We start from the raw sequence: 22,242 nt of genomic DNA on the forward strand, positions 1-22,242 counted from the left end.
GTCTTCGTTATCGTTTATGAAATAACAAATACCCCTATACATATATATTCGTCATTACTTTCGTTAACGAGATTCAAACAGAATACGACGGTTTTCAAATAACATTAATGAATTGTCATCAATTTTTCATGCATACACTGTTTTGACAGCCCTTCACAGGAGGATATAGCTGCAGGCATTATATCCAAAAAAAGGCATGAGCTCCAAATCACCACTGAAGATATAGGGAGCCCCAAACCTAACGCTTTCCCTAACCTTAACCGCGAGTGGAAGTGACGCCCCCTTTTGGAGTTGGTGCAACACCCTTTTGGAGTAACCCCACCCCATTTTGGAGTAACTCCACCCTCTTTCAGAGATTCCACCCCCATTTGGAGGTCTCCAGACAGCAGCTACTCCTACTTGCTTCGCAGGGTGGGCTGGAACGCCGACAGGGGGTGCTGCAGCACTCTCAGAACCCCCACCCGTGGCTATGGTAAAATAAGTATATTTTTCTTGCCCCATTGGCAAATATTCTTGTTGTTTTAGCATAAACCCATTACATGTTGTTAGATTTCCCTGAAAAAAAAAAAAAGACAAAGGAATAGTTCCCCCAAAAATGAAAATTTGCTGATAATTTACTCACCCTCAGGCCATCCAAGATGTATCTGAGTTTCTTTCTTCATCAAAACAGAATTTAAGACTTTTAGGATTTCATTTCAGGCCTCCTCCTTTAAACAATGCAAGTGAATGTACTCCATCTTTTGATGGTCCAAAATGCATATTTAGGGTGCATCAAAATAATCCACACGCCTCCAGTCGACAAATAAAGTTCTTCTGAACCCAAACAACTGATTATTTTTAGAAACAAAACAATACTTATATACTTTTTAACTACAAATGTTTGCTTCCGTACATCTTCCGTACAATGACATGCTTCCTGCCTCCTCCTCCACGTGACGCGTGACCTTACCAACGAGCTTACGTCATCCTTCTCATGAGCGCGCGTCACAGAGATGCACGGAAGCGAACATTTGTAGTTAAAAAGTATATAAGTTTTGTTTCTAACAATAATCAATCGTTTGGGTTTAGAAGAACTTTATTTGTCGACTGGAGTCGTGTGGATTATTTTGATCCACCCTAAATGTGCATTTTGGACCGTAACAAAAATACAAACTGGAGTACATTCACTTGCATTGTTTAAAGGAGGAGGCCTGAAATGAAATCCTAAAAATCGTAAATTCTGTTTTGATGAAGAAAGGAACTCAGATACATCTTGGATGGCCTGAGGGTGAGTAAATTATCAGCACATTTTCATTTTGGGGGGAACTATTCCTTTAATATCTCATGTTTTTCTGCTTAAGTAATTTTATTTTATTTATTTTTTTGAAAATGTTTTTACCAGAAAATAAGACAAAAATACACAGTAAGGAAATTATTTTTTGCAATATAAAACTATCTATATTATTATACTGTTAAAACTAGCTACATTTCCTGTTATGTTACTAGCTACATTTAATGCTGTTTAAACTAGCTACATTTCCTGTTATGTTACTAGCTACATTTAATACTGTTTAAACTAGATACATTTCCTGCTATGTTACTAGCTACATTTAATGCTGTTTAAACTACCTACATTTCCTGCTAAGCTAAAAATGCTACATTTCATGCTGTTTAAACTAGCTACATTTCCTGTTATGTTACTAGCTACATTTAATACTGTTTAAACTAGATACATTTCCTGCTATGTTACTAGCTACATTTAATACTGTTTAAACTAGATACATTTCCTGCTATGTTACTAGCTACATTTAATGCTGTTTAAACTACCTACATTTCCTGCTATGCTAAAAATGCTACATTTCATGCTGTTTAAACTAGCTACATTTCCTGTTATGTTACTAGCTACATTTAATACTGTTTAAACTAGATACATTTCCTGCTATGTTACTAGCTACATTTAATACTGTTTAAACTAGATACATTTCCTGCTATGTTACTAGCTACATTTAATGCTGTTTAAACTACCTACATTTCCTGCTATGCTAAAAATGCTACATTTCATGCTGTTTAAACTAGCTACATTTACTATTGTTAAAACTAGATATATTTCACGCTGGGTTAAAACTAGGGGTGCGTCTCAATCAGCTCCCATGTTCAGTAGTCAAGGCACTGATCAGGGAGTCAGCCATTTTAAGGGCTGTCTCAATCGCAAAACCGTTCCAGGGCACTGAAACATTCGCTCCCTAAAAAAATCCCACAATGCACCATAAAAACTAGGGAGCATCGTTGCTCACTATGTTACCGGAAATATCATGTCTTCTGAAGTCCCTCAAGTCATTAGAAGATGAGTACAAATGTAAATATATGATGTTAAAGCATTATTTTCTCTTTAAAAGAGATGTTGTTTGTAATGTCTTTCATCCATAGTTACAATGAAAGGGAAACAATCTAAATAAATATTAGAGTTTAAAGTAGGTTTAAAATACACTCCTTTTTTACTTCTTTATTTAATGTCATTTATCTTTCATGATAACAGTATACGTTTGAATATCTTCAACAAAAATGAATGAGAGTGCCATTTATATATCGATGGTGCTGATTAGTAACAGCTGTGCTTGAACGCGCGAGCTTGTTGTCGCAGGTGATTGAGTGAAAATTCTCCCAATGTTCAGTGGATGAACACCTTCGCCAGTGCCCAAATTAGTGTTCACGATATACTGATTCACACATAGGAGCAGGGGAGCTGATTGAGATGCACCCTAGCTATATTTCACGCTATGTTAAAACTAGCTACGTTTTCTGCTATGCTAGAACTAGTTAGCCTATGCTTCATGCTCTGTTAAAACAAACTACATTTCCTTCCATTCTAAAACTAGCTAGCCTACATTTCATGCTATGCTAAATCTAGCTACATTTCATGCTGTTAAAACTCAGCTATATTTCATGCTATGTTAAAACTAGCTACATTTCATGCTAAAACTGGCTAGCCAACATTTCATGCTCTGTTGAAACTAGCTAGCCTACATTTCATGCTGTTACAGGTAGTCTACATTTCATCATAGATATCTATACGTAGATACCTTATTAGCAGCTGTTTCTAAGGACCGCGATATGTTGGTGTGTCCGCCATATTGGATAGGTCAGAGCTGTCCGTAAACACATGAATGTAAATTGACAGATACGGTCTGCAAAAGTCTATTGTCTTTTTCAGCCATCTTTCAGATTATCTGATTTTCCATAAATATTGGGCAATATTTTAGATATAAAAATCCTGACTTCACTTCTAAAACAGTTTTTCTCCCCATAGCAAACTGCAAATAAAGTCCTCTATAAATAAATATATCATGGCCAACATACTGAAAATGAGCACCCAGTCAATCAATTCATTACATGATGAACTGTTTCCACACAAAAGCTGTTTAAGCAGCGGTCTGAGGCTTCTTCTCCATTCACTTCCTTTCAACAGCTCTTCTTGTTGACCGTTCCAAGATGGCGCCGCGGTTAACATATCCAAACAAGCCGAATGAGGCATCCACGTATGTATATCTATGCATTTCATGCTGTTAAAGCAAGCAAGCCTACATTTCAAGTTAATGTTAAAACTAGCTACATTTGTTGCTGTACATTTTTGGTATGTTAGTTAATAATTGTATAAAAGTATTTTAATATTTATCTAATCATATAATAGTTCTCAAAACAAAAGTGCAATTTGTGCCTTTAATTCTTTGAAAAACAAGCAACGGTACACCAAAGTGTACTCTATGCATGTAAAGTCACAGCACTCGTTTTCCTCTTCATGTTTTGAGAGCCACAAAAAAAGAGAAACAATTGGCAACTTTACGGAGCACAACAGAGAAAAAATGGCAGCAAAGTGTGAAAAGATGAAAGAATAAAAGTGGCATTATTAGCGTACAGTAATGACGCCTGTGGAGGAAAGAGGTCTCACTGAAAGAATGCGGGCTAATAAAGACAGAGGAAGTAAAACACGCTAGCACCTTTACCAAGTGTGCTGCTGCGCTTGGGTGTCACTTCAAAGCATTCCCAGCTATTAATCAGATCCTATCCTACACCCCCACACCACATTCCCAACTCCTCCCTACACCACCAATCCAAAGCCATTAACTCATTTATTCAACGCAGTTGATGCATTTACCAATTTTGACATTATAATCGTTTCATTCTGTTCTGTGGTTTCTGGTGCCATTTTCAGCTCGTTTCAAAATACTATCTCACTTTAAGATTAAACTTGAAATTTTAATATAAATAACGATTCTGCAACCATTTAATCATTACTTAATCATTGAATTATTTGTATTTTGTTTGCTGTGGGACACAGAAGGCATTTTTTGAATATGCCTCCCAAAAATTAATGGCAATGGCAGCAGGCAAACAGCGCTGACTTTTTTTTAAATAAGGCACATTTTATAATAAGCCTAATTTACACAAAGTATGCGCATTTGCGCAGTTACATCCTCAGACATATTGTGCAGCAGGTGTACTGCGTTGTTGTGGTCTCTCCCTCTTTGTGTTTTCCCTCTCATTCTCTTACTCTCCTCCCCTTTCGCAGGATTGGGCCGTGTTGGAATCAGCTACTCCATGTGATTGGTGCGTGTCGGAGAGTCTGGCCTATTTAAATGGAATGTGCTGCTCAGGAGGAGACTGTTTCCGAGGCCAGGGTGTAGCCCGGATGGTCATATCTATTTGTACAGCTTTTCCTCTGTGTAGTGGTGCTGTTGCTGGTGTTTAAAATCAATTTTGAATTTATTGTTGTTAGGGTGTGAGCTAATGTGTTCCAGAGTTAAAGTGTGTGTTAACTTTGATCAACAATTGTGATGGCTAGTGAGCCATAGCTCTTTACCAGACTCATTGTGAGAGTCTAGTTAATCTTAAATAGGAAGCTGTAGGAGGTAAGGGCCCTTTTCTTTATTCCTGTAATGTAATTTTCTCTTGTTTATTTAGTTAAGGAGATAACTTTTATTTTATTTTTTTATTTTTTTTTTAATTAGGAAATTTATGTCTTATTTGGGGGAGTTAGAAATATTTTGTTTATTGTTTTGGCCAAAGTCTTTGCTTCCTTTCTTTTCAACATACATTTTCAATAAATTAAGTTTTATGATTATTCTGGTTGTGGTGTCACTTATGTTGCATCCTTACCCCTAGATGGGACATAACAGCGCTAACAATAACAACTTTTTAATTTGAGTACTCATGGCACAGCTCTAAACCAGCACAGATAGCACCTATTTAAACTTGATTGCAGGTAGTTAGTGAATAAGATGTCGTTTTTTGCACTAAAATACTGCGCACAAAAGTGCCACAACTGTTTCGTGAATGGGCCCCAGAGGGAGGGAGGGTGTTGACACCTGGCTCTTGTTGCGTACAGTGGGCTCAGTGCCTGAACGTGCAGCCGTTTAACGAAAACACCTGTCACTGCGCGGCGGGGGGAATGTTGATATGTCCAGGCAGGCCCAGCGCGGGTCTGTTCCAGCCAAGCTTCAGAGTCGCAACCATAAATCCAGTCTGGATTTCCCCGCGGTCTCCAAAGAGGAATCATCAGTACTCCGGCCCCATTGCACAGGATTAACTCCTCAACCGCAGCTGTCTCTTTCATATTAGATAGATGTTATACAAATCTAATCCCTCGCACTAACTGCTTTACCCTCTCTTCACTAACCGATGTGCTTTTCACACAGATCCTTGAAGCTCAGGGTCTCAAGCAAAATCACTATTTAAAATTAGCTGCAGAAAAAACTCAAAATTTTCCTGAAGAATATATGCACGGAGCTTGCCTGTGGAAAAGTCATCACTACAATGCTAGTGTTGTGTATTTTACATTTGAAAACTCAAGGTTACGGAGAGCGCTTTCGAAAAGTCTCTGTTTTCAGTGGAGGAAAATGCTGTTCCAGAGTGGATGAGAGGCATAAACAGTAAAATGAACACAATTTCAAATGAAAATGTATTAGTGTGGACATGGCCCAAGTCTCTATCATATTGTGGTCTGTAGATACTGCATGGCTTGTGTCCCTCCTTCAGTGTAAGTCTATGGAATTTATTTAGTGTCTTGTATTATCCATCAAGTAAAAATCAAAAGTATGATGATGCCACATGATGTCTCATTGAGGTATCATTCAAGTCTTCAGTACAAACAGTGTGAGATGAGTAGCACGCCAAAGTTTAATACTTAGGGTTAGGGTTGCACGATAATGGGTAAAATGATAATCACGATTATTTTGCTTAAAGTGTTAATCACAATTATTAATCATGATTATTCTGCCCTTTGAAGTTTTATTTATTTTATTTTTTTATTGCAGGGCTGCACAATTTGGGGGAAAAAAATACTGTTGCCACAGCTTTGATATTTTTTTTTCTTAAACAATAAAATTACATTAAACAGCAGCTCTCATGCTGAACAAGGTGTTAAAACTACAAATAAGTAAACTATTCTTTTTGACCAAAATTAAGTCATGTTTTGCCCACACTTTACTTCCAGTTTTAGGGTTTTTACTCTTAAGTTCTCTTTAAAAAATGATTTACTTTTATTATAATAATAACAATTTTGGCAGGCTCTGGTGCTCCATCCAAACATGGTGAAATGCTCTTATCTCCTCGACCCACAAAACCCTGGTGCCATGGGTTTACAAGTGACTACAAAATCTAAAGTAATGGCCAAACATAACTGAAATTAAAAAATTTTAGCGCGTTCAACACACGTTAGCGACACGCACAAACCGAACCGAAAATGAACACGAGATGAAATTCATCGCTACTGAGCACAGAACTGCTCTAAAACCGCTGTAACACCACACTGCAACCAAAGTTTATTCAGCTGACTTGCTGCATAATCAGTTAAAGGCTGAACAGAGAGAGTTGTTGAATGACTGGTCTCAAAACAGTTTGAAAAGCACCTGATTTTCATCCTACCTCCATATACAGTCTCCAAAGGCAGCATGTTCCAGCTTTCTAATGCGAGCCTGCTTTCAATCAAAGCGAAGCACATAAGAAACATACTCGTAAACAACTGTGGCTCCATAGGTCAGCGTGTGCTCAAAACGGAAAAAGTGATTGGTCAGTGGCGAACTTCTGGAGAGAGCTCGATTGGTCAGGTGAGGTGAAAATAGACTTCAAAAGCACTTGTGATTTGACCTATCATATGTAGACACAGCCTTATTCAGCCTAGCTGATAGTTTCTGTTTGTTAGCCTGCTAATATCGCAGACGATTATGCTTGATTAACCGTGAGAGGCAGAAATCTTGAACGCGATTAAAATACGATTAATTGTGCAGCCCTACTTAGGGTATTGTTCAAATTGTGCAGAGAAAACTCTCAAAAACATCACATTATTACTGAAGAGAGAGAGAGAGAGAGAGAGAGAGGGGAGGGGAAGCAGTGTACCTTAGTGGTCAAAGTGAGCACGAAAGAGACTATGCATACTATCAAACTACTACTACATACTATAAACTATTTCTGCAGTATTTAGTATACTGTGCACAATGCAATGCACTCAAAAAATGTAAGTTTGCTTAATCCAGTTGAGTTTTGACTGCATTAATACTTTTTGTGGTGTTAATGTAGCATTGATGAAACTGGGCAGGGGATTTCCATTTCCCAGCATGATTTGAATGGGACTCGATAGGAAGATTTAACATTATTTTATGTGTTTTTGTGCAAGATGAATATAAAGGGGGATACTTGTTAGTGTTTAATGTTTGTTACGTTAAGATTTAGAAGAGTTTCCGTTATGTTGGAGTTTTGGGGGTTACCATTATGGTGAAGACTGAAGCTTCAGCTAACGATGAGGACAGATAGCTGAGCAAATACTATGCTGCAAACCATAGTATAGTTACCAAACTTCACTGTAGTGCTTCCAACCAGCATGTATTTAGCATGCTAACATTCACTTTCACTAGTTGGTACATAAAGAAATTAAAAAGATTAATTTGAGTTACATTGACACATCTAAATGTGTTGGGTTTACCCAATTCAACTAGGTTCTTTCTACACGGTGTTTTTGTTGAGATTACATAGTAATTTTTAGTCAAGAAAACTCATTTCAAACACGTAGAACCACTGCCCACAATATAATCAAGTTCAGCCAAAGTGCTATTTTTTCGGTGAACTTGACCTTCCAGTCCAGTCCATTTCCAGTCTTGACTCATATTTTATAGGACAGTGAAAAGTTAACACATTTGTACACAAAACTGGATTAATAATGTAAAATAATATTTTTATTTCTGAGATGGTAAATAGATACCCCTCGTAAAATTAAACAGGCAATATAGTGAGGACAATGTAGCATCTTATCTGACAGGTACAAAACCCAATAATTCATAAATGCCAAGAATTGACATACAATGTCTGTAAGACATTTAACAGAGAGAGGAGATCAGTTAAAATCACGCCATTCTATACACTCACTCCAAGTGCAACAAGACACTGTGCGTTTGAGATATAGGCAGCTGCGTTCAGGATCCCTCGAGACTCATTAAAATGGCATTTCGAGCTAATCTTTGTTTTTACACAAAAGGGCTGTAACATCCTTGAGAAGAATGCAGCATGTATATTTAATGGTACAACTCTCGATCAGTGCAAGTGCATCAGTGCTGTCCGTTGCTCTGGCGACTAACACAACCAGAAATGCTTTGTGTTAGAAACAACAAGATTCTTATATACTCTCAACAAGAGTATCTTGCCTATGAATAGCAAACAAAGTTTATACATAACTAGCCCAAACTGTATTAAGAATTGTATAATTATTAATAGTCAGCATGACTATTGCAATCCACAATGCAAGTGAACTTCTGTAATGTGACTTATTTCCAACAGAAACTAAATATTCAGTTGGAATTAGTTGCGTTGGACTACATTTTGTCAATCAGGATTTGATTTGATCATGACAAGTAAGCTATAAAATTATTGTTTAATATTATTTGTCCTCGCCTGCCCTGCCCTGCCCTGATTACGTCATCAGAAAAGAAACGTCATTTCAGAGGCGAAGCACGTTATTACAATTTGATGTGAGATTATGAAAACAGACTTTACATAAAACAACGTAATGGTGAATGGTTCACAATAAGACCAATGAAAAAAAGCAATGACAAAAATTAACTCACAATGGAGGTCAAAAGGGCAATATGAGATATGATGCCCCATAAACTTCTATTGAAAGTGGGGGTTTTTTTGGTTTGTTGGGGAGCAGGTCGAAATGGTTTTCTGTGGTAATCGACATAATATATTGTGTCACAGATGCTAGCCATAGATCTTGGCATATGTTAAAACCAGAACATCCATTGGTGGTCACACTAGGCTTTGTCTTAATTATTTCTCAGACAGCACAACTGACCAGGATATAACGTCACGCTGGAGGGCTTTTGATGTAAGTATATAATACATCACAAATTGTGCTTTGAAATATGTATTCTCTGAATTGAGCCAAGAAGTCGTGTGATGTTTAGATCTTTTGGTCACGCATCCACCGATTCGCAGGTTAGAGTTTGCCAAACAATGAAGCACAGTATGAAATTTCCTTACATGAGGTTCCAGTCTCCTGTATTTGAATAGAAAATGATTGGAATGCAAAGTGTAGTGTGACCGCCCTTTTGAGATGCTATTAATGATCAAATTTTTTTGCTCATTTTCACCATTTCAACAACACTTCAAAACTCTGCCCTGTAAAAACATGTAATCCAACTGGAACCAAATTTCTGAAACGCAGGATGGCAGGGGAAGACTCAAGCCTCATATTTATGAGGAAAGCTCTATCTGATTGGTTAGTGTTAGGTTTAGGGGAAGGGTTAGAGTTGGGTAATAGTTTATCCGACCAATCAGGTAGCGCTTTCCTGATTAAATATTACTGATTCGTCCAATCAGGTATGGCTTTCTTCATAAATAAATAAATTCCATCCTACATTTTTAAATTCGCAACCCGGATGGGTTTGTTTTCTGATTGGCTTTAAAAACGAACTCTAAAAAATTCTTTGCTCTTTGCAAATTCTGTCACAGAGACACAACACCTGTTTATTTCACTGATATCTGTCAGGTAGTAGGGATATTTTATGTTTCCAAAAAAGAAAAGCTTACATCAGCTTTAATAATCATCATAATAATAATTAAAGCACCAGAAGGTTCTCCATGAGGCACCACATTATTGAGGTCAGTAATGGCTGTAGGGCGTCCCTCAAACACATACATATCCCACCTCAACCCTAAGCATAACATGGCTTTCTCTGAAAGATTACAATAATAAAATTGAAATTAAAAATAAGTAATCTGGATTTTCTGCTTGAGCTGTTAATAATGTCTGACAGCTGTCACATTCAACACAGATGCACGTGGTTGGCCTGCAGCTGCCTGATGAGAGACGGATAGACAGACAGAGAGAGAGAGAGAGAGAGAGTTCCTTTCTCCTGATTTTAGTTCTCTAAACATGTCTTTTTCTCATGTTGTCGAATGTTTTTTTTTTTTTTTTTTGGAGTGCTGCAGTAGTTTGAGGGAAGTGTGAGCTTCCTCAGCTCAAGTGTAACACACACGGCAGAGTTTTAATATGAGGTGTGGGTTATGTGATACAGGAAGGCATTGCCCGCCCAGCTTGTCTTCTTTGTGTAAGGTTTCTGTGCCCGCATGACCTGCAGTCTTTTGGGATGCCACGGCTGTATGGCACAGTGCCACACTACACACACAAACACTCACACATTTACTTAGCTATCCAAAAACACAATAAAATTCTGTTTTATGTTTATATATGCCATATATTTTCATATAAAGCTAATTGTATCTAACCAAAGGAACTTCTGGGGACAAATTTGTGTGCGCAAACCACACACACACACACAAAAGTATGAAAATATGATTTAATTATATTTAGGATACATAAAACGTTGATATTATATTATCTTTAACAAGATAAAGGAGTCTGCAATTTTACTTTTTTAAATTTTATTTCCATCAGCAACATTTACTGCACTGAATTTTTTTAGTGACATTTATTGTGATTTAAACACAATCTGAAATGTGCTGGAAATGACACTGTGGTGGGAATTTTTACAATTAATGTTATTTAATAAATGTATTGTGATGCATGTATATTGAACATGCATATATTTTAAATACACACACTCCGAGCGATCAGAAAAGCCTAAAGCTAAATCTTCCCCAGCACAGCGGACAGCTGTTGGCCAGGTCAATAATAAGCACAAAAGGCATATATACTTAAATATCAAGCATATGTATAATTTGGGGATGCTTTCTGACATCATCAAAATTGTTGAGAGAGGCCTTTAAACACTGATCTTAGACCAGTTTGTGGTTTCTTGTAAAAGGTGAGGAAAAAGTGGCGGTACAGTCAGTCAGGTGTTGCTTTCTGTCTGGTTGGGGTTGCTATAGAAGAGCCAGTGACATCACGTCTGCTCTCTGGTCATGTCCTCAACAGACCCACACACATACCAAAACATCAAACCTCATATGACCCCTCAATCCTTATTCAACGGTCAGGTAACCAAACGCCTCTTTAAAAAAAAATTAAATAGAAAAAAAAGGCTTTTGCAGTTATTATGTTTTAGCATCGGCCTGTATTAGATTTATTACAGGGTTACTCCATGTCAAATCAACCAACATGCTTCCCCAGCTGGAATTTTAGATTTTCTGAAGATAAAAATAAAAGATGATGAAATCCAAAATATTAAATGTCATGGATCAATATTTACTGAGTAACGGCCGTTTCACATAGCAAGTGTGATCGGCAGCGTAAGCAAAGTGTATTTTTTTTTCGTCGTCCATAACAACAGATTAGAGCATTCACATCGGAAGTGTCAGCAGCGCATCAGAGCGTAGCGTGAGCTGCAGTGCAGGTTTCGGCTACGAGTCTATTTTTGCTGCGCTGCTCACGCTCAAAGTGACCGTGCGCTGTTGATGGATAAAATGAATGTGATTTGACACAAAAAAGTACACAATGCACAGAATAAGCATGTATTAGTAGTCTATTGTGTCTTTATACTGTATAAATGTGTCTTTATACTGTATGAATTAGAGCATATCTGAAAAACAAATGAAGAGAAAAAAAGAAATTCCAGGAGATCTAACAATTTAAACCAATTTAAAATATTTACATTTTACATCTTAATCAGAAGTACGGTTTGCCATATAAAACTACAGTAAACTACAACTTATGAGCCTGAAAATATGGGACAAAAATATGGGTCTTTTACATACTATTAAACATAGAACAGGTCTATAGGCTTCAGCAATACCCAGTTACAGCAGAATTTGCTGTCACTTGTAAACACATGGACGTGACAGACCGTGACATCGGTAAATTCAGAACTGCCCGTGCCTGTGATGGAGCTGGGGACGGTGGTCTGGATCCCCGACACTCCGCAGGCTGCCCCCGACCGGGCCGGAGTGTACCAGATACCGGTAAGTGTCAAGGGGTGTACTCACCAAGCATTGTTGGACACGGGTTGTAATCAAACTACTATCCACCAACACTTGGTTCAACACGAGGCTTTGGGCACAGCTAAAACAGTGAGGGTGAAGTGTGTGCATGGGGATATTCACAACTACCCTGTGGTGACCCTTGTGATTAAATTTCGGGGGACAAAACATAGAGTGGAGGAAGCGGTTAGTTCCCGCCTCACCCATCTGCTGATTTTGGGGACTAACTGGCCTGAATTTAGAAATATGATTCGTAAGTTTGTGCACGAGAATGCTAGAAATTGGGACAAATGGCTTGATCCCGTTATTCACGGTGCGAGAGTTGGGCGATGGCCACGCGGCATGCTTGATGTTGTACGCGAAGCTTGGGAGGAGGGACCTTCAAACAGTAAGAATGAAATTCAGTACGTTCTTGATCTTAGAGCAAAACTCCACACCTTGGGGCAACTAACACAGGAGAATTTGCTCCAAGCTCAAGAACGACAGAGCCGACTGTATAACAGGGGAACTCGGCTAAGGGAATTTGCACCGGGAGATAAGGTACTTGTATTACTCCCCACATCAAGCTCCAAATTACTCGCCAAGTGGCAAGAACCCTTTGATGTCACACGACGAGTGGGGGATCTCGATTATGAGGTTAAGCGAACCGATAGAGGGGGCACATGTCAAATATATCACCTCAACCTCCTGAAATTGTGGAGGGAGGCAGTCCCTGTGACGTTGGCTGGGGGCCGTACTCTCGCAGGTGGTGGAGGGGGAGGAGCGCCCGGTGCTGTACATTAGCCGCAAGCTCTCGCTGAGGGAGACAAGTACAGCACCGTGGAAATGGATTGTTTCGCTATCAAGTGGGCGTTCCTCACTCTCCTGTACTACCTGTTGGGGAGGACCTTCACCCTCTGCTAAGATCACACCCCACTCCAATGGCTCCACCGCATGAAAGATACCAACACGTGGATCACCCGTTGGTATCTGGCTCTACAGCCGTTTAAGTTCAAGGTGGTCCATAGACCGGGAGCGCAGATGGCTGTCGCCGACTTCCTTTCCAGAAATGGGGGGAGTGGTAGACAGGCCGGATGTCTCCCCGGCCTGAGTCGGGCGGTGGGGATATGTGGCAGTGGGGGCATGGTCAAGCGTCCACTGGAGAGAGAGAAAGCAATAAGGGCGATTGCACCTGAGCTAGATTATGTTTAACACCTGTCTCTAATTCCAGTGAGCATGGGGAGAGTGGCATATAAGCAGTCATGCCACCAGCAGAGGAGAGAGAGAGTCTGGCACAAGGAAGGCCACAGTGCTTCTGAAGCTGTTGCGTTTAATCTATTGTGTTTGTGAAACTGATGTGTTTAAGTAACTACGTGCCTGTGAAGCTGATGTGTTTAAGTGACTATGTGCCTGTGAAGCTGATGAGTTTGTGAAGTTGTAAAGCACTGAAATGGCTGATTAAAAGTCTTACCTGAGCCTGGAAAACCCGCTTTCCTGTGTTCTCCTTCCCTTCCGCTGTGTACAATAACAAACATGGCATCTGAGAAAGACTTCACTATTTTATTCTCCGTTGCTTCGCTTTATTTCCAGATATTCTAAAGTTGTTGCTGTGTTTGTTTCCTTAACTTTGCATTGCAACCTGCAACGGCATTGTGCTGCAATGCAATACATAAAACTCTAGGATTCCCCCAATGTACAAACACATATATGCAAACATGATGGACCGTCAATATTTTACACTGGTGTGTATAAATGGGTATAGTTTATAGTGCATGTGCTTTTCCCACTGTAGTCTGAAAAATGTTGAATTTTTCCACTTTGTTGACTTGTTGTTGGGCTCGATCCTATGACATTTGTTACTTAGTCTGTTCATGCACATGCGCACTCTTCAAACACCTATCAGAACACCGTTTATGTGTTTACATGACCACATAAACCATATTTGAGGAAAAACCTAGTTTTCTCTTAATCCCTTAAATGGCATAAGAAATCGCCGTTCTCATTTACATGACATTTCAGAACACCGCTTTCTGCAAAACCCTGAAATGAACTGTTTTCTTAAGGGCATGTAAATGTAGACAATGTGGCTTCATGCGAAAATTGTCGAAAACCAAATGTGGGTCACATGGTATGAAGTAAATAAGAGTTAGGTGGGGTACGTTAATGGGGTCAGTTTTTATTTCATGTTGACTTTAAAGCAAGACAGAATAGAAAGCAGTACTGACAATATCATTAAAGCCCTTAATGTGGGCCCTAAAACTGCTATTTCAAATTGTGTGGACGTGAGAGAGACTTTACGACCAGCAGATCTCACATCTCCCTACAAACCCCTTCATCAGGTCGGCCATAAACACCAAACACACTTTCATAACACCACTTAATACCTGTGTCTGCATTCACACCCCCATAACCCTTCTGAGAGATTCACACAATCAGCTCTAATAAAATCTCTCAGTATAGATTAATGTTTCCCTCTGAAAAACACAACAAAAGAGGAAGAGTCACCCAGCAGGGTTAACCTGTAAACAGAGGGGTTGCTGGGATATCCAGGCAGGATATAGGAATGGAGGGACACACTGGGACATTCTGCCCCTCCAAGACAATTAAAGAGGAGGGAGGGTGTGTTTTTATCTTTCAGCAACATGCTGTAAAACACACACAATGCTGCAGAAACAATGGTCCTGGTTTGTGTGTGTTGGGGGATTGCAGGAAGGAAGCCACATCAAACCCCCCCCCAAACAAGACATGAACCGAAGAACAGTTAAATCAAGGGTTTGCAAGGAAATGGAGACCAAATGTGTACTGCAACATCAAGCCTCTATAATAAACATTACACATGACAATGCATTATAATTTTAAAATGTAATAAGAAATCAAAAGTTTAATTCCTAAAATATTACTAACATTTTTTTATTTATTCCCCCCCCCCAAGTAAAAAAATAAATAAATAAACAATAATGGAAAATTATATCTGGTTATGATTATATTTTGGGAAACCATGTTTTTTGCTAAACCGTTTGATGCTGAAATTGGCAAAGAGATTTACCTTTAAGTTTATGGTTTCTGTAACAGGTAAGTTAGGAATTGCATTTACTGAGCCCCTTGAAGGACAGGAAGGGAATTTATATTCTGAAATAGTTTTGCATACCCTTACAAAATATTTTGCATTCCCTCACAATAGTTTGCATTCCCTTGCAATATGTTTTCATTCTCTCGCAAAAAGTTGTGTTCCTTCGCAATAAGTTCCGCGTTCCCTTGCAATAATTTGCGTCCCCTCGCATTACGGTTTTCATTCCCTGGCAGAAGTTTGCTTTCTTTTGCAATAAGTTTTGCAACGCTTTTATAAAAATTTGACATTCCTTTGCAGCAAGTTTTGCCTTCACTTGCAATAATATGCATTCCATCGTAACAAGCTTTCCATTCCCTCGCAATAGTTTGCGTTCCTTAGCAATAATTTTGGCGTTCTTTCACAAAAAGTTTTTAATTACTTTGCAATAGGTTGCATCCCCTTGCAATATGTTTTGCCTTCCTTGCAATCATTTGTGTTCCATCGCAATAAGTTTTCCGTTCCCTAGCAATAAGTTTGCCATTCTCTTTTTTTAAATTGCTTTGCAAGTTTTGCGTTCCTTCGCAACAAGTTTTGCATTCCCTTGCAATAATGTGCATGCTCTCGCAATAGTTTGCATTCACTTGCATTAAGTTTTGCGTTCCCTCGCAATTATTTTGGGTTTCCTTGCAAAACCTTTATCCATCACTTCAAAAAATTAACCGTGGTATTGCTACAGTAAATATTGTTTAAATGTGGTATTTGTAGTAAAACCAAAAACAATGGTAACTACATGGTTAGTGTAGGTTTACTATAGTGAGGGCCCTTTTCTGGTGGAAAAAATTTGTTTAAAAACCATCCTTTTTTTAATACACAAATTTACCATGGAGTTACTATAAAAAAATTTAGTAACCAGTTGTTGTTGTTTTTTGTTTTGTTTTTTTGGCCAAAGGATTACGTTTTTCTGTATTATTACAATGGTTTTACCTCGAAATATCTTGGTTAAAATATGGTTACTGTAGTAAAACCATAGTTAATTTTCGTAAGCGATGGATAAAGCTATTACTTATTTCAAGAAAAATGTATTCCCTCCATGTCCTCTAAGGGGCTCCATAGAAATTAACCCAATGTGAGCACAAAAGTGCAACTTCAACCCCCGCACAAGCATAATCAATCCAAGAGGAAAGACCAAAATATCCGAGTGAGAAGTGAAATTTAGAGTTTTCTCAGAAATGTGTACATTTCATAAGTCTTTTAGGAACATTGCTGAGGAAGCATGGTGACAGGGGCCTGAATAATAAAAATACTGAAAGACATCACAGAGGGTCTTTCACGGAGCAAGGATCCAAACCTGCATCTCTGCAGTTCTACATCAGTTCCCTGAAATATTCATGTTCTTTGAAAAGAATAAATGCAAAGCTGTGAGGGAGGTGAGTCCCTGAGGGGACAGAGCAAAGAGACGTCCACTAATACAGTATTCACACATTTTACATCTTGGATGCTATTGACCGATCCATTCAAAACTGGCTTGGTGACTGTCCAGCGTGGTTTGCATGACCATGGTGCTTTTCTTAGCTTTGCCTTGATTAAATAAACTGTGTTTTTTGTTTAATGAAGTTACTTCATATACATTTGTGGTTGACAAATATTTTAGTAATGTGGCTGATGGCCGATTTATTTATATATAATGGCCCCGAAAATATTTGGAAGCTAAAATATGTCAAGTCATATGAATGTATGCCACTGGATTAGATAACAAAATATCAAAAGCACAAAGAAAACAGAAAGATAGCACAAGCACACTTTTAGAGCTAAATATTTCATTAAACAGAAGTTTGTTACCTTAGATTATATCAGTGTATCACTAATATGCTTGGTTCAAAATCTTTTCTTCCTTCTAGATAGCAACAGCCTTTTGGAAACCTGTGCTTTTATCAAGCTCAGTTGCTCTATGCCATTCTATCCTGGTCTAAAAGAAAGGTGTAGTGATGGTGGTGGTAATAATACACTAGTTGAAAGCCACTACATGAATCAAGCAGGAGACATGGCTGAGACAGTAATATTCCAGACAAAGCTATAAAACACTGAGGTAGGTGAATTTTATTTCTAGGCACAATACAGTCGCTCACCTGTCTCACATACTGAGGAGTGATGACAGTTAAGGGCCAGTCTGCATAGTGGCACCACTGAAACAAATGCCATATCTGGTTAACAGCACACCTGTACCCTACAGCTTACATTAGCCTAACTATTTATTTTTAATAAATTCTAGATATTCAAGACATATGGTTTTTTTCTTTTTTTTTTTCTTGTTTTTTTTCTTAAACATTTCAACAAATAAAGATCAAATCCTTTTATAAGTAGGCTGTATTTTGGTATATTAATCATACAGATCTAGATTAATCATGATTTTGATAACAAAATTTGATGGATTTCAATTTACATCTACCACCAAAAATCTGAAAATGGTAGTAATGTGCTTGGGAACATTAAGGCCTAAACTGTGCAAAAAAATAAATAAATAAAAAATAAAAAAAAACTTTTATTAATTGGTTTCAAATGTATAATTTTCTGTTGCCTGTGAATTACTTGTCATGTATTGCCAGAAATCTAATATATGCAAAACACATATGAAATATATATTCATATATGTTTTCAAAAAGATATCAAAAAGTCACATATTTTACATAAAGGCAACATATTTTTCAAGATACTACATAATGGCTTATATGTAAAATATTTTTCCCAAACACTAGTGGAATGTGAATATGTGCATATATGCTTAAAATATGAACTATAGTTTTAAATATATGTATCATATTTCTGTATGGGTCTTAACAGCTAAGTTCTTCATGTCTATATTAATACTGTAAACGTCTGGTCAAACTGTAATAGACAAAAAAAAAAAAAAATTAAAGTAGGCCTACTTCAAAAGACGTAAAAAAAAAAAAAAAAAAAAAAAAAAAAAAAAAAAAAACTTCTTTAAATAGATTTAACCGATGTAATTTACATTCTGGCACACACCCACACACACAAAAATAAAAAAATAAAAATAATAAATAAATAAACCCAAAAGACATCATCAAATATATACAGTAAGCCTATTCTCAAACCGTAATTTGAAAACGCAATTTGCAAAATTAACACTAATTTTACAATGCATTATAGATAACATTAGCTGCTATAAAAACAATCTCCTCATAAAAGGATTTGGTAGATTCTCGTTCGAGCATATTTATACCTACACGCTTTTGCTCATTTGGAAACAATGATTTTCAGCCTAATCTTCTGCAAAGACGAAAACACAAAAGCACAACAAATAATATCGTAGATCTTAAAGGGTATCCATACATAAACACGTAGGCTATCGACAATCACACTGTATGAGGGAGAAACGCAACAAACCTGAATGCGCCGCCATTGGTAAATGCGATGGATAATATTTCCCGGGTGGAAAATGAGGCGGGTGTTGAACAGAGCCGTGGCCGCTGGAGGAGATGCGAGAGGCGGCGCGATGCACCAGAGTGGCCCGCTCTGAAAGGAGGTGCGCTGGAGCGGAGAAATCACGGCCCTCCATCCCGAAGAATATAGCCGATATAATCCAAAAATCGAGCGGAAATCAGATTAAATGTATGTACTGTAATCCGTATGGGGTGTAGATTTTAGTGGAAAGCTCTCCTCTCCTGCTCACGCTGACGTTCACAATCATCTTTTCTACAAAGAAGAAAGAAGACACGTTATAATCTCACCACAGCTAACATGGAGCGGCTACGGTGCTCTAAATGTTCGACAATGAGAAAGACATATGCAATATAAACCCGACCTACATTCATTCTGAATTGGTGTGAAAAGGCCAGAGATGGTAGAGATTGAATAGGCCTTAGAGATTCTCGGTGAATATGAAAAGTACCTGATACATGCACACCTTTTCCAACACAGATATACAAACATATGATGACAAACATAAAAAAGCAACACTATACTATACATTTGGATATCTAGAATTATATTCCCATTTGTTGGTTCCTTTTGTTGTAGACAGCGATCCCTTTACAATCCATTAACATCTGATAGAGTAGTGTTTTTAGAGTGTGCATTAGGGGAAGAAATACATGTTTCGAATTTGTTATAGGTGTATTTGATGAATGCAATCAAAAACAAATATTTTAAGATTCATGTTATTTAATTATTAAGTTATTAAACCAAAAAAAAAATGTTTCACATACTATAAATGTATTTCATCTGAATAAACAGACCATCAGTTCACTTCCACTGGGATTAAAAGCTTTTGTGCTGCCTCTGGTTTATACTAGCCCATATTAGAGAAACTGTCATTAGATAAAAGATTAAGATTTCAACCATTTCCACCCATTTCTGCGCGAACTGGAATAAAATATAGCATTTTCACGAAATGTACGCATAAAATAAATTCAGTATGTCCCATTTCAATCGAATGATATTGTAGAAGGCCATGCATACAAGCCGAGGTGGCCTTACAGCAAGCAGCTTTTGTCTCCCCGTGAGGAAGCCATTAACGTACAGCCACAACACTCCAAACAAGCCGTCCATTTCGAGCTCACAAACACGCAATCCCAAACTCCATGCTTTGTTTTCATGCAAGCATTTACATGCAACTGAATGTTTCAATGCTTTACACCGACAGCGGTAAAACAAGAATGCTGTCAATATTTGCATAATCTTGAGGCAAAGAAAGCAATTGTTGTTGTCGCGTGCATGACAATGCATGAAGTAAAATGCCTTGGTCTTTATATACCGAAGCGAGCAAAAGCCATAACTCAACTGGCTATCTTGTGTTCATCGAAAACAGAGAATCACAAAGACAAATCACATTATTTTCATAGGCTGGATGTCGGCAAAGTTATTCGGGAGTGAGAACGCGCTAACCGGACAACAGCAGCGAAAAGAGCCCTTTTCCTGCCGATTTGAAATGAATTAGAATTAATCGGAATTGATCATAACAAACAAGAACTGATCAATGCTACCACTTAATGTAATCATAAATGACAATTGGAAATTTAGATGAAGCACGTTCATTTTTATTTTTCAAATGATCGACTGCGATAAAAGATTCCCCCAAATTAAACATCAGACAATCATATTTAAATTGCAGTTTTAATAAAAGTTATTGACCGGAATAGCGCTAACACTGCTATATGTATACAATCAATTTTCAAATGCAATCTACATATGTACGCCGTTACAGATTTCATGAAAGTGTATTGGTAATTTAAGTAGCTAGCTGAACCAGGCCGTACCAGGTTCAACTTTAAAATATGTATTTAAAGACAAATTTCTTAATGGCTAAATACCTTGGAAATATATATATATATATATATATATATATATATATATATATATATATATATATATATATATATGAATGGTTAAATGAAGCGGATATGCGGGCTATTGCACGGTGACTATACATCCTTATTAATTAATTTATTCAATTTCAGCTCCATTTTTGACATTTGTATTTGTTTGTGTTGTTTCTGTCATCAACCTTATTTTTTAAAGTATTTTATTATTATTATAATTTTAATTACATAAATTCACATCATGACAATAAAATTAATGAATTACTTACTGGTTTGTTATATCCTTGCATAAAAATAAATAAATATATATATATATATATATTTATTAGAATTAAAGAAAGATATTCAGATCAAATATGTCGCTTCTTTTAAAAAGCATATTTCAACGGTTTAGTCCAAGTGTTCCCTTGTGTGGTTGTCGCTCGCCGATCTCGGGCTTCTACGGGACGCCACTGAAGTCACGGATCGAGTCTCCAAACGGCGCTTCTCTTGCCGAGCGCCGCTCGTGCCTCTCAACTCAGAGACAGTAAACACAAACGCTCATTGGTTAGTTTCACGAATAATAATAAGCTGGCGTCACTCGCCCAAGGACACTCCACACTCTGATTGGTTTAAACCAGTGACCAATAGAACTTCGACATGGAGATGTCTCTCTAGAACAGTGAGGCGAGCGGCAAATTCAATCGGAGTTCTAAAGGATGGCATCGGATTGCTTGTGCTTTTGTCAGTAATTCCTTTGGGAAAACGAGATCAGGATTCCGACCTGGAACATTCTTCACAGGTGTATGTTGCAACTATCCTTAACAATGTCGAAAAGGTTAAGAGCAAGACGGATTTATAACGGTGTCGAACCCTTTTTGCCCCCCTTATCACAAGTAAGTATGGTGCGTTTTGCGTTTAATAAAAAAATCAAAACATTGTATTAAATTATATACAGGTTTTGTTTATTGCCGTTTAATATTATCATATGCTTTCTAAACACAACGACTCGTATGCACCTGTATAAAGGTAGTTTATTTAAGTAAAACGACTGTATAAAATAGTTTATTTAATACTGTCTGAGGTAGACTACAGTTATGAACACGTTTTGTAAAGGACAATCCTGTCAAGGAAGGATTTGATTGGTTGGCGAGTTGCGGAGTGTAAACAATACTCTGATTGGCTGCTCGCCAGTCCGCATCGGGCTATCTGAAGAAAAAAATAATAACTGGATCTGCGGTTTCAAGGCGTCCCAGAACTGGAAGATGAAAACAGATAAGAAGGGACCGTTTCAAGGCGCTCTTACTCTCAATGGCCCCGGAGCTACACTCGGACATCACGGCGAAGTGAAATAAATGTTACTTATTTATCCGCGTGCGATATCTTCAGCTTTGAAACGGATAAACGCGATATAATCACAAGACGGATCGCACATTGGTAAGAGTGGGGAAAAAAAGAGGATCAGAAAGAGGTTGGATCAGATTGAGGATTTAT

The 22,242-nt window shown here is 37.8% G+C and overlaps 1 protein-coding gene and 1 long non-coding RNA gene across 2 annotated transcripts in view; one reads left to right on the plus strand and one right to left on the minus strand.

The window, feature by feature from the left end:
• LOC127452142 (BAH and coiled-coil domain-containing protein 1) overlaps positions 1-19,007 on the minus strand; it is a 164,665-nt gene extending 145,658 nt beyond the window's left edge. The window contains exon 1 of the mRNA XM_051717370.1: positions 18,836-19,007. Within this exon, the coding sequence (XP_051573330.1) occupies positions 18,836-19,007 (172 nt within the window). The remainder of the gene's footprint in view (positions 1-18,835) is intronic.
• LOC127452195 (uncharacterized) lies at positions 222-5,000 on the plus strand. The gene is made up of 3 exons (XR_007899215.1): positions 222-472; positions 3,446-3,515; positions 4,547-5,000. It is a non-coding gene; the product is annotated as an uncharacterized LOC127452195 (long non-coding RNA).
• Positions 19,008-22,242: the final 3,235 nt, after the last annotated feature.

Source organism: Myxocyprinus asiaticus, chromosome 14 (genome assembly GCF_019703515.2).
Source record: "Myxocyprinus asiaticus isolate MX2 ecotype Aquarium Trade chromosome 14, UBuf_Myxa_2, whole genome shotgun sequence".
Classification (NCBI taxonomy): Eukaryota; Metazoa; Chordata; class Actinopteri; order Cypriniformes; family Catostomidae; genus Myxocyprinus; species Myxocyprinus asiaticus.